The sequence below is a fragment of the Colobus angolensis genome, unplaced genomic scaffold (genome assembly GCF_000951035.1).
Source record: "Colobus angolensis palliatus isolate OR3802 unplaced genomic scaffold, Cang.pa_1.0 Scaffold23, whole genome shotgun sequence".
NCBI classification, from domain to species: Eukaryota; Metazoa; Chordata; class Mammalia; order Primates; family Cercopithecidae; genus Colobus; species Colobus angolensis.
Window position 1 is genome coordinate 14,691,697 of NW_012115488.1, and position 16,472 is coordinate 14,708,168.

Consider the following 16,472-nt stretch of genomic DNA (forward strand, 5'->3'; position numbering starts at 1 on the left):
AAAAGGTTTTATTAATACATAACCAGTTTAATAATAAACAGCAATAAACAAATTTCCTGGTGGATGTTAAGCACTTTTAAATTTAGGTACAAATTTTACTGGGAGCCAACATCTTAGTTTATTTTAAAAACCTATTACTTTGATGAATTAATAATGTCCACAGGGTTCTGCAAACTACTGTGTAAGTAACAAGTAAGCAAATTATCTCTACTGGCACAGGCAAAGCCTGATTATTTTAGGTAACTTGTTTCCCAACTAGTTTGTTTGGGACAGAATAACCAATTATGGGATGATTTGTGTATCTTGCTGCTCTTTGTCTTTTTCTCTGGTGCCTACTTTTGGTCAGTTTTATTAGAGCAAAGTCATGTTATTTTTCTTGTTAGCTGCTAGCAATGTTCAGGAAAGGGAATTTAGGTATAATCCGTTTATGTCAAAGTTCTGAATATGCCTGATATCTTCCTTGTGAGTTTAAATTAGATCGTGCACGTGAAATGCCTAGCACTGTGCCTCGCACATAGTATATGCTCAAAAAATGGTAGACGTTGTTAGCCTTTCTATCTGTGTTTTCACTAGGCTAGTGGTTTCAGCTCATATATTAGAATCATTAGGGCCATATACAATATGAGTGCCTAGGCCCCACCTTCAGATACTTGGCTTTTGTTGGTCTCAGGTGGAGTTCAGGCACTGGCATGTTTTAAAAGCTACCCAAGGGTATTCTAATATGTTACCAGGAGGAGATGATGCTCCAGATTCTATCAAATGATCAACACTAGTAACTCTCATGCCTCACTTGCTTGGGGGTAAATATCTACACTTTCAGATATATACATACACACACACACATATATACCTATATAGATATCTATATGTATACATATAATGACATAACTACTGCCATATATCAATAGTAGTCTATGTGTGAATTGCCTCTGCAGTCATTTTGCCCTCTCCATTATCAAACCGAGGTAATTCACAACCGTTCGGGAGATGCAGTTACCAAATGTTTTGTGATTTGTAACCTGACTCTCACTGCTTCTCCAAATATCAAACTGAACACACACACCCTCATTCTCATTTATTCTCTCCTTTGAGCTCGTAAAACTTCTATGTGACATATGGATTTAAATTGTTTCCAAAAAGTGCTAAAGGACTTAATAAAGATCCTTAAGATTGATTGAGATACCTTGGGACTGGTTAACCTGAATTGGAGACAATGGTTTTACCCTTTTATAACATTTAGTATTATGTTGTGAATGTAAGAGATAATGGATTAAAAAAAAAAGACTTGAAAGTGTTACTCTTTGAATAACAGATCAAAGCCTGTAGGGTTTTTTTTTTTTTTTTTTTTAATGATGAAATTCAGAATAACTTCTTTGGAAATGTTATTTCTTTAGAAAAAATAAAAAAGATGGACCACCATTTATGGTGGATCTGAATGCTCATAAACATTTATGACAGATGGACAGAAGGAAGAAAAAATATATAGGAGGTTACAGTCTAACAAACCACTGACTTTAAAAAACAATGGCCCACTTTTTTACGTGTAAGCTTGTGATAAGGCACGGGATCACTGCTAACACATTACAATTTCATATGCTTTTATGCAGACAAGCGACTGATCTTGGTACATTCAGTGGCAGAAAAAGAGAGAGTAATAAGGGCAGCACCAAGTATGTGGGGCAAGATACATTTTACACTATTTACTAGGCAAAAATGTTCTGTCTTATACCAATCAAAGGCCAACAGAATACATTGCACAATTTCACCGACAGTAACCAATACAAATTAAGGCAATACTTTAGTGTATTCAAGACTAAAAACAGATAACAAACACTTCTTACTTTCTTTTTAATGGAATTTGAGAACAAAATTTGTTGGTCCCAAATAAAGACAATGCTCACATTTCAACTAGTTTTTAATTAAATGCTTAAAATAAGATGATTTAACTTAATATTCACGAGTTGTATTTCACATACCACTGATCAAAATAATCCTAAAATTTCTCTGTCTCAATAATAATGAAAATAATGACAACAATTTTTTTTTAAATGAACATTTTAACAAGAAGGTAAGCAGGAAGGACCTTTCTCCAGCTGTCCTCACCTGTTGCAGAATTGCTCCCAGGGAGTTCTTATCTTTTTGATTGACACCATCTTTCTGGAGTCTAGCAAGTAGCTCGGGTTTCTTGTAGGCCTTCAGGGCCAGTAAGTGAATCACCCTGTCCCTGTATGGCCTCTGAGAGACGCTGCTGCTGCTGTGTGTCTTTCGAATTGTATTTGCAGGGTTCATGGGGGTTGACCTTTTCCTCTCAGGAACTGTATCTGAAACAGCTTGAGGTGCTTTCCGAATTTGCACTCTTTTCCCTAAAGTCCAGTGGAAATGACATTGTTACACATTTGTGGGTTACAATATGAGCATCTCAGTTTCCACAATTCTGATTTAGGTACCTCTTCATTTCTAGAGGAAATAATAATAAAGGCCACTTTATTTCAATCTTTAAGAAGGCATGCAAACAGAAAGCATTTTAAATAAATGGCCTAAAATTTGAATTAGAAATCATTTTAATAAAATCATTTCTTGGAAATAATATGTATTATACATGTATTTTGGTGATTTCGCTACAGAAAGATAATAACTAGTAACACAAACTGTAACCACAGACTTGATAACTTCTATCTTAAATAAATATATGCCATTTCTGAAAAGCAAACTATAATACAGTGAACATGGTAAAATGTCAGAAATACCCATCAGACCTCTCTAAGAACACATTCTTGGCTGAGCATTATGTTAGTAATTTCACACGTTCAGAAGTCACAAAGAGGCGGGGAGGTCAATGTCATGAGGCATCCACTAGTGATATTCTTTTTTTTTTTTAACAGGCCATGACAAGTTTTAGGATTCATAAAACAACACTACTAACCAACCAACCAACCAATCTCAGAGGTCACAAACAAATCTCTCCTCTGCAGTGCTGAGACTACACATGTGAGTTAGAGAAACGGAAAATGGTACAAAGGAGGCCTTCACACCATTCTCACATGGGCCAGTGCTGTTCATGTGGTTAACCCATTTGCTGTTTAGACTGAACACTGACACTTCGCAAGTGGCTACTTCTAGAACATGTGTGGGCTGAGGTGAACTGGGTATTGTGTGTATGTGTGAAGCTATCCAGACATGCCTGGTCACTGACAATCCCAGTAACCATTCCTTGCTGAAGGGACAAAAAGTAGCATGAAACTGTGTGAGACTCTCATTTTATGATTTTACAGGTGGAATCTTTTAGCTTGTTTAGGACACACTAAGCCCCAACTCTATGCCCTCTGGTTAAAGAAGGGGAAGAATTTGTAATGACATACAATGTGGACAACTGAATTAGGAACAAGACTAACAACTAGAAATAATGGTTGGGTAAAAGCAGCTCCTATAAGCTGTGGTCTGGGGTGAAAACAGCTCACTGGGGCAGGAGCTTTACTGAGTAGTAATTCTGTCCATGCTGGGCTCCCCAGGCCTGGTCCGAACGCCTGTGTGTTTTCATTCCCTCCCACCTCCAGTAAGAGAAAAAAGATGAATGCTTTCAACCTGAAACCTCTATTGGCTGGTATGTTTCTTTACTATCTGTACAAAACCAATTGCAAATATCAAACTATTACACTACTAAGGAACTCAGCATTAAGGGGACACTGCCTAATGATAAGAAAAACTTAAGTTATAATTAGAGTTTTAGAGATAGATTTAGATTGGGGTTTCTGTATTTTTCTTCAATTAGAGACAGCTGGATCAACGTCAGCTGGATACCTATGCACCAATTATGTGGGGGACACTGTGCTAAGAGCTGCATACATATTATCTCATTAGGTCTCACAATAACCTGAAAAGGCAGGTATCGTCCCCTTTCACAGATGAGAAAACTGAGGCTTTTAATGGGATATGCTCAAAGGGTAAAGTCCTCACTTAGCATTTGGGAGGTTCTGTGATTTGATTAATACCTAATTTTCCTGCCTGTAAGTCTTTGTGGGAAAGGTTTTATGAACAAATACCTAATGTTTGCTGTTGCTTTGTGTTAGGCTATAAACTCTATGAGGGCAGGGCAGTGGCTGCTTTGTCCACTAGCATACCTTGAATCAGTATTTGATGACTAAATGAATGACAGCAAGAGAGCAAGTAAGCAGAGGAGCAGGAATCAACACAGGCCATACTTCCCCACATTGCCAGGCTGCCAGACTGTGAATACACACTGAAATTTCTAATGTGGCAAGGCGAAACCATGTAATCCAGCATTTCCCAGTTGCAACAGCGTTAACAAATATTATTTCCTATTAAAATTTTAAGGAATACTATTTTTTAAAAATAGAGTCAAGGTCACAAGTTTAGAAAATGCTATAAATTCCACACTCCCTCCCCCTTAACAAGTCTTGCAAAAAAGAAGTTTGTTTAACTCTTCCCCAAACCAAGCTAACTGGGAAGCCCTTCTTTCTGTCTGGGAAGGGGGATGGGCAGAGAATTTTTTTGTTTGTTAGCTAAGCTACACACACTAGGACTGGTCATTTAGGATGAATTCAAGTGGCAAGGCAAATAAAAGTAAAAAGAGAAAAAAGTAACAGTACTTTTTCAGGTGCCCTGCCTCCTCTGTACCTCTGATTCACCTCTGATCCTTGTCTCAGGAGGTCTCCAAGGTCTACTGGGTTTATGCCCATGCTTCCCCAGAGCAGGTATGGAGAAAACAAATGAGGGAGGCTAACTTTGCCCTTAAAAGGGATGTAAGTATGATGTTTGGCAAGAAAGTAAGAGCCTGATCCAGAGAAGACAGAACTGGAGTCTTACTTGGGGCCCATTGCTAGACTGTTACCTCCCCATGAATCCCCTACTCCCAAAACACTCACTTTGTCCTTTACCTCATTTTTCTTTTAGACAGCTAGTTAGGGGTACCTCATATTTCATTCAAATACTTGAAATAACAACTCAGCCACACTGGACCACTGAATGACACTCAAAGATCACTTGTCAACTACCTCCCTATCTCTTCTGTGCCTGTTCAACAAGGAAGGAATCCTCTGGTTTAAGGAAAGACAGGCTACAGATGAAGAAAACATCCATGACAAAGGTACTTACAGAATTGAGATGCTAAAAGGAAAAATGAAAAAGTAAAGCAAGAAAATGTCAGGTTCCAAGTGGGCAGAAGAAAGGATTTATTTTTTATATTTATCTCAGAAAAAGTCATTTTAATAAAACCTATAGGAGAACCTAATTCTCTTCCCAGACCCAAATGCTAATCAATTCCCTGGGCTCTTTATATAAACAGTAGCAGTGGCTCCGGCAGGGCTGTGTAATCTGGGACTACAACTAAATTGTTGTTTCATAACAAGGAGTCCAATTCTAGCTTCTTCATTTAATAAAGATGGCAAAAGTATTTACCCCTCAGTCTAATGGCTCTGAGTAAACAGTCTGAAAGGAAGGTGTTAAAACGTCCATCACAAAGCGAGAAGGGACTGCAGCCACCTTCTGCAGTTGTTTTTCCATTCTGTGGAACCTGACCAGAAGCCCTGGCAACACAGACCCAAGGCTTTAAAAACATCTGCAGGCTTATGACAATGACATGACTCTGTCACGGTTAACTACATAAGCCATTGCAAAGGAAATCTCCACTACTTGGCATTTGTGACTACTTTTTCAAAAAGTTTACTACCAAAATATATATACTGAACATTCACAAAATGTTAGCACTATAAAGGACTTTAGATCTTGTCTAGTTCAAATACCCACCTTTTTTTTTTTTGTAATATTGAGAAAAGTAAGATGTTAAATGATTTGTCTGTCATCAAAAATAAGGAGGTTTGTTCACAAAGGGTAGAAATTGAAAAAATAATTTTCAATTTTTTTGAAAAAAATTGGGCTGGAAGTTGGAAAAATTGGAAACAGAATCCTAGAAATTAGACTGGTTATTTTGTATACCTAAACAAGTATTAGTACATATAAAAATTCATAATTTAAGACACTTCCAGAATTTAGGCAGAAGTCAGTGAGCAGACTTAAAATATTGGTGAACTAGAAGCAGTGGTGATTAGTGATTTTTTTTTTTAACAAAGGAGAGGAATTATAACAATACAACATAGTTTACCACTGACATAAATGTCATGACTACAAGTAAAAATATTACTGGAAGATAATGTTTTCTACATTAAAGCCTTTCCTGCTTCTCTCTAGGCAAATAGGTTTTGGTTTCTTCTGCCCACAAGAGGGTTGCAGAAACTCATATTCCTGGGTGATTAGGCCAGGTGACACCTAGGAACACAGTCTTCACTGCCTCGAACTGGCCTTCCTCCCTAGTCTAGCTGTCAGGTGGCATCATGCTACCACCATGCCACAGTGGGGTCAGCATTATTCTCATTGGTCTTCTACCCAGGCTTACATTGTTGAAAGAAACCTTGTCCTGCAGGTACCTCTAAGCTGGCATAGGTGAACTTTTGGTGTCATTTTATGTGATATAGTCTATTATTAATTAAAGGGGTATATCTTACTGTCTTTAAGAAAAGCACAAAACTTGTTAATGAGATCATACTCATATAATTTGCTATTTGCTGATACCAACAATTTGGTATGTAAAATACAGAAAGAAGCATAACATTCTTCATAGGGTGATTATGAGATTCCAATGAGCAGCTACATGTGAGTGCTAACCAGTGCCTTGTGCACAGCAAGCACTCAGTAAGTGCTGGGTTTTATTAGTATTGAAGGGTGATTGATATTTTAAAGAAATGAATGAATCAGACAGTTTTAAGACACTGAAAGAGGCAGGAAGATACAGACTGAGCTGCCTGGAAGGAAAACAATATATGGGAAAGGGCTAGCAATGGATAAGGTTAAAAGAAAAAGATCAAAACATGACCTAACAAACAAAACACAGTAAAAAAAAATCAAAACAGACAACAAAAAAAGCCAATCCGGATACTTGAATCCATTGCTCCCCTTTATTCAGAAATGATCACTTTTTTTTTCTTTTTTTTTTGAGACGGAGTCTCGCTCTGTCACCAGGTTGGAGTGCAGGGGCACGATCTTGGCTCACTGTAACCTCCGCCTCCTGGATTCAAGCAATACTCCTGCCTTAGCCTCCCACTTAGCTGAGATTACAGGTGTGCACCATCATGCCCAATTAATTTATTTTTGTATTTTTAGTAGAGACAGGGTTTCACCATGTTGGCCAGGATGGTCTCGATCGTTTGACCTCATGATCCGCCCGCTTCGGTCTCCCAAAGTGCTGAGATTACAGGTGTGAGGCATCGCGCCCAGCCTTGCTCAGACTTTTAAGAGTAGTGTGGCCAGTTTTGAACTCTGAGGTGAAGAATTGGAGGCAGTCCAGAGGAGAGCAATACAATAATTAAAGGGTTGGGACACAGGCCATACTAAGAAAAGATAAAAGGAGCTGGGGTTATTTGACCTAGAGAATAAAAGGCTGAGAAGGTTAATGACAAGATTTATAACCACATAAGAACACTGCCCTGATGGTGAGTGGCTAGGACACTGAGGACAAAGCAAAGAGGAAAAGGCCTACAGAGTGTCCGGATTGGCAGATTGCCACAGGCCTCTGCAGGGAGGAGGAGGGTGTATAGAGGGAGGCCAGCTTTTCTTAGGAGAGGGGAGGTGTAATTTGGTTCACATGTAAACTCTGATAACCTCAAATTTCCTGTGGTCACCTCCAAAATGTATGTAAATTATTTGTAGTACCTATAAGAAACTTTGCAAGTTCTAAAATTCCCAGTAACATTAGGAAGTATATGGACTGTGGGATTTTGGGTGTTGAAGTCTGTTGAGTAAAGCTATAAACAAACTGTACCTGACTCTTTGAAAACAAACAAAAACACATGAACACAGACGACACCCAAGGACCATTCAATGGAAAACTGCAGTCATCATTGCTGATTTTCAAGCTTTGGAATAAATCAAGGGGAGGGTTTTTTGTTTTTTCAGCTAGTTATATTGGGAAGGAAAAAATTGTTTTGATGGTTTCAGTCTTCTATTGCTTTGTCAAACACAACAATTTGCCTCACTGTTTATAAAATGGTGGTACTGGGTGGTTTCCATCTTGGAAAACGGTATTTTCTAAGCAACAGGGGTAGATCATTCATAGTTTGTGCTTAAATGTAAGTGTGGTAGATCTTGTGTGTTTTAAAAAACAATTTGAGATTTAGTCTACTAGCCCAGAAAATTAATTAAGTTACTTTTGAGGATGAAGGAGAAAGAAGGGAGGCTGGAAGTTGCCACCTCACTCAAGCAGGAAAGAGAAGGTGAAAAGTCTCATTGCTAGTAACTTATTGAGCAGGGAACTAGGCCCCATGGGTACCGATATCTGGGAAGGGGATGAATTGTTGTTAAACCAAACTAAATGTATCTAAGCTAAGCACCAAGCTCCAGGAGCACTGGCTTTGTTCCAAAGAAGTACTTATTAAAGACACTACAGGAGCTTCTCAAAGCTGAATGTACTGTAGCTGGATCAGTAATGGGAAAACAGAAGTAGAATGAAGCCAAACATTGGAAAGATGCTAGTTAAGGGACTTGGTTGTTCAAGAGACTTTCTGTGAGTGTTTCAGTTTCCAAATTAATATCCTTTCATCATTTACTATAGAGTGACTTGTGTTACTAAATTGACCAAGGACTCAAAGACCTCCTCCTCACTCTTGATAATTCTATTACTGTTAATAGTCACCATGAATTGACTCCTTAAAGTTTGTTCAGGTCACTGCTCATAAAGGAGAGATTCATCTTGCAAGTCTGGTCTCACTTCCCTTCAATCTGATAGACACTTGAGTGAGCTAATGATAAAAGTGATGGGGGTTGGATAGGGTCTTAATTAACGGATAGATGAGGATAAGGGTCACAACTGAGGCACCAAAGAGACATCACTCTAATGCTCTGTTGTAGTGCTTTGCTATAAGCACATTTTATATTTTTGTAATGAAAAATCCTTGTTGTACAAAGATGCTCTGAAAATGTAAGCAAAATCTTCAATAATGAGATTATCAACCCATAAATTCTAATAGATTTTACTATAAAAATAGCCCTACAAAAAGGCAAAACAAGAACCATAGTATCCATCACTGAAATTACACCATCTAGTGACAAAGAAAACACAACGGTACCACGATTGCAACTTCACGCAGTAATGTGACCAGATCCCAGTACTATAAAATAATAGTGAGTAGCCAACAGAAGATTCAGGATTTAGGAAAGTCACAGAACTTTAAAATATGCTCTTCAATTTACCAGCAGTCTGAAGAGTACAAATAACTTTGTTTTCCTCACCATGTTATCCAAAATGTTCTGAAAACTAGTTTCTATGTTTTCATTAAGTTAATATTACTGGTATTTACCTATGGTGATCTTGAATTATTCCAATCAATCAGCAAGAGGAAGAAAGATATCTATACAAACCTACATATGGTCCACCGGGTTTGATAACTTTTGTGCTTCGGTTGCGGGATTCCTCCTCTGCCTGGGTCATTCTTTCTCGTGTCATCTGATATGAGTCGTTTGTTGCACACACTGTAATTTTATCTTGTATAAATCCCAGGCAATTGAGCTGGGAAGCTCCAGAGCTGTCAAGTAAGTCAGTGGCTTTGTTAGACATGACCTTCATTTTGTACAATAAAGACAAACAAGAATTATATAATCCTAAAATCAGCAGCCCAAATAAGTTTGCAATCCTAAAATAACTAATATTAATTTTTAAATGCAAATGTTATTTAAAACACCTAAGATACTCCTCTTCACGTCACTTTTTTTCATATTCTTTATATAATGGATGAAGTGAGCTCTCAGAGACCAAATCCATAAGATTTTGAAAAAGAAAAAAAATCAGTATTTGGAGCGAGACCAGAGTTCCGATGGGCATTATAGTTCTTTTATTTAACTGTTAACTATTTTAAAGAATTATCTAACACTGATATGAGGAAAGTTAAAAAGTTTACTTTTAGTAAAGCCACAATATACATGCTTTGGACTGATTAGCTGAAATGGAATCACCACACAGTCTTTATTTTAAATAGGGTATTTTAAGGCTAAAATACTGACAAACATTAAAGCTTACTTTAATATTATTAGTCCAAAAAGTTCCTAAAAATTTGCAGAATTTGCACTTACTTTGTTAAATCTCTATATAAGATGACCTACTTATACAGCAAATGTTGAAGAAAACACAGGGCAAATGATTTTTATATAATTTTTTTTTTCAGTTGGGGCACGGTGGCTCACGCCTGTAATCCCAACACTTTGGGAGGCCAAGGTAGGTGGATTGCTTGAGTTTAGGAGTTTGAGACCAGCCTGGGCAACACGGAGAAACCCTATCTCTACAAAAACTAGCTGGGCGTGGTGGTGTGTCCCTGAAGTTCCAGCTATTCAGGAGACTGAAGTGGGAGAGTCTCTTGACCCCAGGAGGTGAAGGTTGCAGTGAGCTGAGATGGCGCCACTGTACTCTAGAATGGGCAACAGAATAAGACCCCATCCCAAAAAAAAAAAAAAAAAAAAAAAACTTTTATTGAAATAATCATGAATATTAACGTGGACCTAGAAGATGGCTCTGTTTCAAAGTAACATGCTAATATTAGGGGGATCATAGTCACAGTCATAACTGGTATTTTATAAAGAAATTGCTATGGCCTGAAAACAAACTGGAATATAAAACTAATGAAAGTGACACTACAGCTCTGATCATCTATTTCCAAACTTAATTATAAGTAACTTTGTTATAATACAAAGAAATAAGGGTTGATAATTTTTTCTTTTTTTTCTTTTGAGACAGTCTCGCTCTGTTGCTAGGCTGGAGTGGAGTGGTGCAGTCTCAGCTCACTGCAACCTCTGCCTCCTGGGTTTAAGTGATTCTCCTGCCTCAGCCTCCCAAGTAGCTGGGACTACAGGCGCATGCCACCACGCCCAGCAAATTTTTGTATTTTTAGTAGAGACAGGATTTCACCATGTTGGCCAGGATGGTCTTGATCTCTTGACCTCGTGAACACTTGCCTTGGTCTCCCAAAGTGCTGGTATTACAGGCATGAGCCACTGCACCTGGCTGATAAAATCTTTATAAATTGTTAATAACTGTCTTTACAAATGGTATTTAAAAAAAAAAAACAGTTAATTCATCTCATAAATATTCATTGGGCAGGGACTGCATGCCTAGCAATGTGTGAGGCACAGAGGTTGTGACAGGAACTAACAGTTGTGGTCCCTCCTTCAAGGGTGACAAGGATGGGCAAACTGGAAATCACAACACAGTGTGACAAATTCCAGGGAGCAGAGGACTCCCAGAAAGGTAATCTCACCTGGACTTCCCAGAGAAAGTGATGCCTGAGGTGATCTAGAAAGATGACTGGGCAAGGGGGAAGAAGAATGAAAATGTTTCGGGAGGACAACTAATCTGTGCAGGCCCAGGAAGAGTAGAAAGAAGGTTTTCAAATTGTCCAAAGAACACTGGGAAGGACAATCAGAGCTGAGGCTGAAGAGGGAATGAGAAATATATCACAAAGGGCTCTGAGGGTCATGTGTTACAGGTTTTGGACCTTATCCAAAGGATAACGAGAGGCTGAAATCAGGGGAGAGAACATAACTCATCTGTATTGCAGAAAGCTCAATCTGGATGGAGGATAGATTGAGAGGAAGGGGGACACCAGAAGGAAAGCAGAGAGGCTAGTTGGGATGCTACTGAAGGATTACAGGCAACAAGTGATGGCATGAACCAGAGTAGGGCAGTGAGAATGTATAGTAGTACACAGCTTCTATAGATAGTGAGGAGGCGGAATTGACAAAACTTGGTCAGTAGTTAGCCACGGTCAGAGGCAGGTGGGGGAAAAAAGTTAAAGATCATGCCCAGGTTACTAAGTATACGGAAGCTGCTATGTCCTGAAACACTGAACACAAGATGATGGACAGGTTGGAAGATAGGCCTGGGACAAAGAAATTAAGTTCAGTGTTGGAGATGGAGACTTTGAAGGAATGAGGAGAGAAGGGGTCTCAGGAGGGAAGCAACTGTGAAGAACACTAGTTTTAAGCAAAAGGAAGAAAAGAAGACCACATGAGACTGAAAAGTCACAGCTATAGAGGTAGGAAGGAAACTAGAAGAGTACTATGTAACGTAAGCCACTGGAACAGAGGCTTCAAGCAGGAGAGAGTGGTCAACAGTGTGCAACACTGGCATCAAGTCCAGAATAATAAGGAACCAATAACGCATCCACTGGATTTTGGGGGCAGAGAGGTCACAGCTCCCTTGGGGAAGCAGTTTCAGTGGAATGGTGGGCACTGAAGCCAGACTTTGGGTTGAGAAGTGAATGTAAGAGAGGTTGTTTTTGTTTTTTGTTTTCTTTTTTAATAAGATAGATTTGAGCATGTTTGCATGCCAAAGGGGGGAAAAAACCACTGAGAGAGGAATGCTGAGAGAGGAGAAGGTCATCCTCAGAGGAAGTGGGAGAGAGCAGGGAGAGTGGGAGAAAATGACTGCAATAGAATGAAGGTCTGGTGGCAGAAAGTTGGTATTTCAACATCTCTTCCTATTTTTTACTAAGTAATTTACATAGTGAGAATAAGCTGAAGATACCGCCACTCATGCAAAGTCAGAAAACAGATCTTTATGCAAAACAAATGGAGCTAAACCCTGTAGGCAAGAAGGTACTCTCTAGAATTATTCACTCATCCCTTCTCAACCGAGTTACCCTGAAAGTTTAAATGTTTTAGACAAATGTATATAAATGTTCCCCTAGTCTTTCTCTAGCCTAGCTCACCGTTTCCTTCGCTTATTAAGTGTGCATTATTATACACTATAGGTCCCAGACTACATATTTTTCACTAAGCCTGAAAATGAGTAGAGTTAAGGAATTTTTGAAAGGCAATTTTGACTGTGAGATTGATTTCATTTTACATAGGAGAAAAGTGAGAATCAAGGAAGTTTAAAAATATAGATAAGAAGACTAATTTGTATTTGTTGAACATTTATTTACTGAGCATCTGTTTTTACCCTTTTATCTCCAGGTTGAGTCAATAAGCATGTATTTTGAGCTCAGTCAGCAGTGTGAAACTAGAAAAAGGGCGTAAGAAAGCCTCTGACCTTGAAGAGCATGCGCTGTGGTCAGAGAGAAAAGATCCATAAGGAAAATGGAAATCAAATTGAATGGAAAAGGTGGAGCCAGATTACAGACAGGTCAGCTTGCTAGGCTGCGAAGTGAAAATGTGAGAACAAAAGCCAGTGCTTTTGTTTTCCTAGTGGCAGACTTCAATTTATACCCTTACCATTCATTTTATAAAGGACCTTGGATTATACAGAGGGGATACATTTGGGATACATTTGCCCCAATATTCTCACAATAAGTGTTTCTATTCTCTTACTGCATCACATATAGTTTTGTAAGTAACCTTAAATCCTTTTCCAAACAAGGAAGGTAGAAATAACCACACAGGGTATTTATAATATAACAGTAAAGCCATATTACTTACGATGATATGAATGGTTTTGAAGAGAGGATTAAGCTCCTTAATAAAATTCCTAAGTGGACACTGTTCAATTTGTTATCAAAATGTGCTCACTATAATAAAACAACAATCTAGAGACAAGCACCACAATTAAAAATCAGTGTACCATGTAGTGTATAAACAATACTGGGGTGGGAGTTAGAAGAACTCAGTTCTCATTTAGCCTAGCCACTAACTAACCAGCTATGTAACTCGGGATTAGTTACCTGTGAAATGAAGGGATTGACTCACACAATCACTAAGGACCCTTATACTTGGTGATTCTAGAATCTATCATAGTGCTGATCAATAGAACATTTTGCAAGAGTGAAAATGTTATATAACTGTGCTGTCCACTATGATAGCCATATGTAGCTACTGAGACCATAAAATGTGGTTAGTGTGACTGTGTAATGACATTTTAAATTTTATTTAATTTTTTATCAGGTGAAATGTAAATAGCCAATGTGGCCAGTGGCCACCACAGTGGACAGCACAGAAGAGTCTATGTAATCTACAATATAGCAATTTATGCCAAAACATTTAAGTTTGAAGGTGAGTAATTTTCAGAAAGCAAATTGAATATATACTTGGGGAAAATGACAGATTAACAAAAAGTTACTTAGTCACCTTAAATGGGAGGATAAATGTAAAACTCTGTCAGTGTCTTATTTTGTATCTCTGCCTCCCGTACCTGCTGGAAACATAACTTTCCTTCTTTTCCTCCACATTGAGCAAGTACTTACACAGTTTCAAGTACTGCACAGATAAGTCACAGAGATATGCTGGTCTAGGGTACTTGGGGCTAATGTCAAAGCCTTACATGATGAGGAAGTAAGAGAGAAGGATACTTGGGGCTAATGTCAAAGCCTTACATGATGAGGAAGTAAGAGAGAGGGATACTTGGGGCTAATGTCAAAGCCTTACATGATGAGGAAATAAGAGAGACCCTAACCTCCCTTGTCTTATATCCAGGGGCAGAACAAACTCCTTCTGCTCAAGGGCCTTTTTAATCAGAAACAACCAAAGCAATGAAGAGTGAAACAAGTGGCTTATTGTTTACAGAGGATCTAAGTAGATAAGCGTTCCATGGTACCCCAGGGTGTGTACATTCTTGTCTTCCTTCCTCCTTTTTTTTTTTTTTAAGAAGAGACTGCTTTACTGGGTTAATTTCTAGTTTCCATGCAGCTGTAGAATAAAGATGTTTAAAAATCTACCTTCTACCTTAGAACATGGCTTGAACAGGGAAGAAGGAAGAGAAGCATGCAAGATGGATATTTTTAACTTCTTTACTCTGGAGTGTGAGCCTCAAATATGCTTTAAGATTCTTGCTTAAATTCAATGAATTAAATGTTTCTTAAAAAACCCTCAAATTGCCTTTAGTTTTTAAAAACTGCATTTTTCATAGGTAAAAAATATCTTCTGTACATTAAAAGCCCCATTAGACCAAAAATCTTTGAACTGTTGTGATTATATCCCCATTACTAATGAAATTTCTATTATATAGTAGGTGCTTAATATTTTTCAGATAAATAAATGAGCTCTGTAATTCAATTTAATACACATTTATGGATGACTATTATGTACTTTATTGTTTAATTTTCTAAAACCATCTTAAATAAAAAATTTTTCCCCTTCGGTGTACCTTGAAAAGTACCTACCTGGAGAATGTCTGCTGGATGCAGTCAAAGCTGCCCTGAGGGTTGTCTTTGCCCACATTTGACAAATAGAAGTTAAAGTTATGAACTTCATTGAGGGGATCATTTTTGGGAATTTTGACAAGCTAAAATGGGGGGAAAAGAGAGAAATGCCTCAAATTATAAATTTGCCATAGAAAAGTCTTAAGACTGACTTATTGGTTTTTCTAGTGAAAATCATTTTAGACCGAAGCCCTTTTGATATATACATCCTTACAGCATTTAAATGACCAAACAATTCAAGGAATCTGGCAAATGTGCCTATAACTCACCAGATTCTTATTTCCATTTTCTACCTTTAAGTGTCAGTAATCACTTCTGCTCAGTAGTTTCTATTAGTTTATAAGAGGAACCCTTTTCATTTCAAAGTAGCAAATGGTTACAGTTCCTATGAAAGAGTTATTAGTGAATTTGTAAAAAGCTCTTCCTCTTTTGAGCTATACAAGTTTTGTCTGGCTTACATGACCCCCTTCTAAATAGCTCATATATATTGAAGCAGTCTCTGAGATAGAGTCCATATCCGAATCTTTGGCTCCTTTAAGAAAAAAACACGTTTCATTTTAATTCCTGCTTCTTGTAGCAGTATTTTTGAACAAGAGTAACAGCATAAGGTTAATGCCATAATTACATTCACAGGTAAAAACTGCTGCCCTAAGATTCCATTATACATCCTCATGTTTACAGAAACAGGGTCTGCAGCCTACAGATGATTCTGTAGGTCACTCCCAGGCTGAGCCCCAGGCAACACTGTGGAAGAGGCAGATGTATTTTCTTTTTTGTTGTTTTTTAATTTTTAATTTTTATTTATTTATTTATTTTTGAGATAGAGTCTCGCTCTGTTGCTCAGACTGGACTGCAGTGGCGTGATCTTGGCTCACTGCAACCTCCGCCTCCTGGGTTCAAGCAATTCACTGCAACCTCCGCCTCCTGGGTTCAAGCAATTCTCTGCCTCAGCCTCCTGAGTAGCTGGTATTATAGATGCCTGCCACCGTGCCCGGCTAATTTTTTTCTATTTTTAGTAGAGACGGGGTTTCACCACAGGCAGATGTATTTTCTACACTCTTGCTCAAGGGCTGGCTTCCCTACTAGATGGGAAGTCCCAGGAGCAAAGGGACAGAGTTGTTAAAGACCACTGAGGTCCTGCATCGGCCACATTGCCTGATACACAGTAGGGGCTCAAAAAAGGTGTGTACAATTGGAATCTTCTGTCCTTCAACTGCTCCACTCTTCCTAGTGTCTGAAACCTTTCCTCCTTTGGGTCTGCATGCTGTTAGGTGATATTAAAAA

At 38.3% G+C, this 16,472-nt stretch overlaps 1 protein-coding gene across 1 annotated transcript in view; it reads right to left on the bottom strand.

Moving 5' to 3' along the window:
- Nucleotides 1-16,472, bottom strand: part of ELL2 (elongation factor, RNA polymerase II, 2) — a 76,936-nt gene that overhangs the window by 19,566 nt on the left and 40,898 nt on the right. Inside the window, exons 3-5 of the mRNA XM_011944289.1 lie at nt 15,150-15,271; nt 9,427-9,590; nt 2,104-2,363 (exon numbers count right to left, since the gene is read on the bottom strand). Coding sequence (XP_011799679.1) covers nt 2,104-2,363; nt 9,427-9,590; nt 15,150-15,271 — 546 coding nt within the window. The remainder of the gene's footprint in view (nt 1-2,103; nt 2,364-9,426; nt 9,591-15,149; nt 15,272-16,472) is intronic.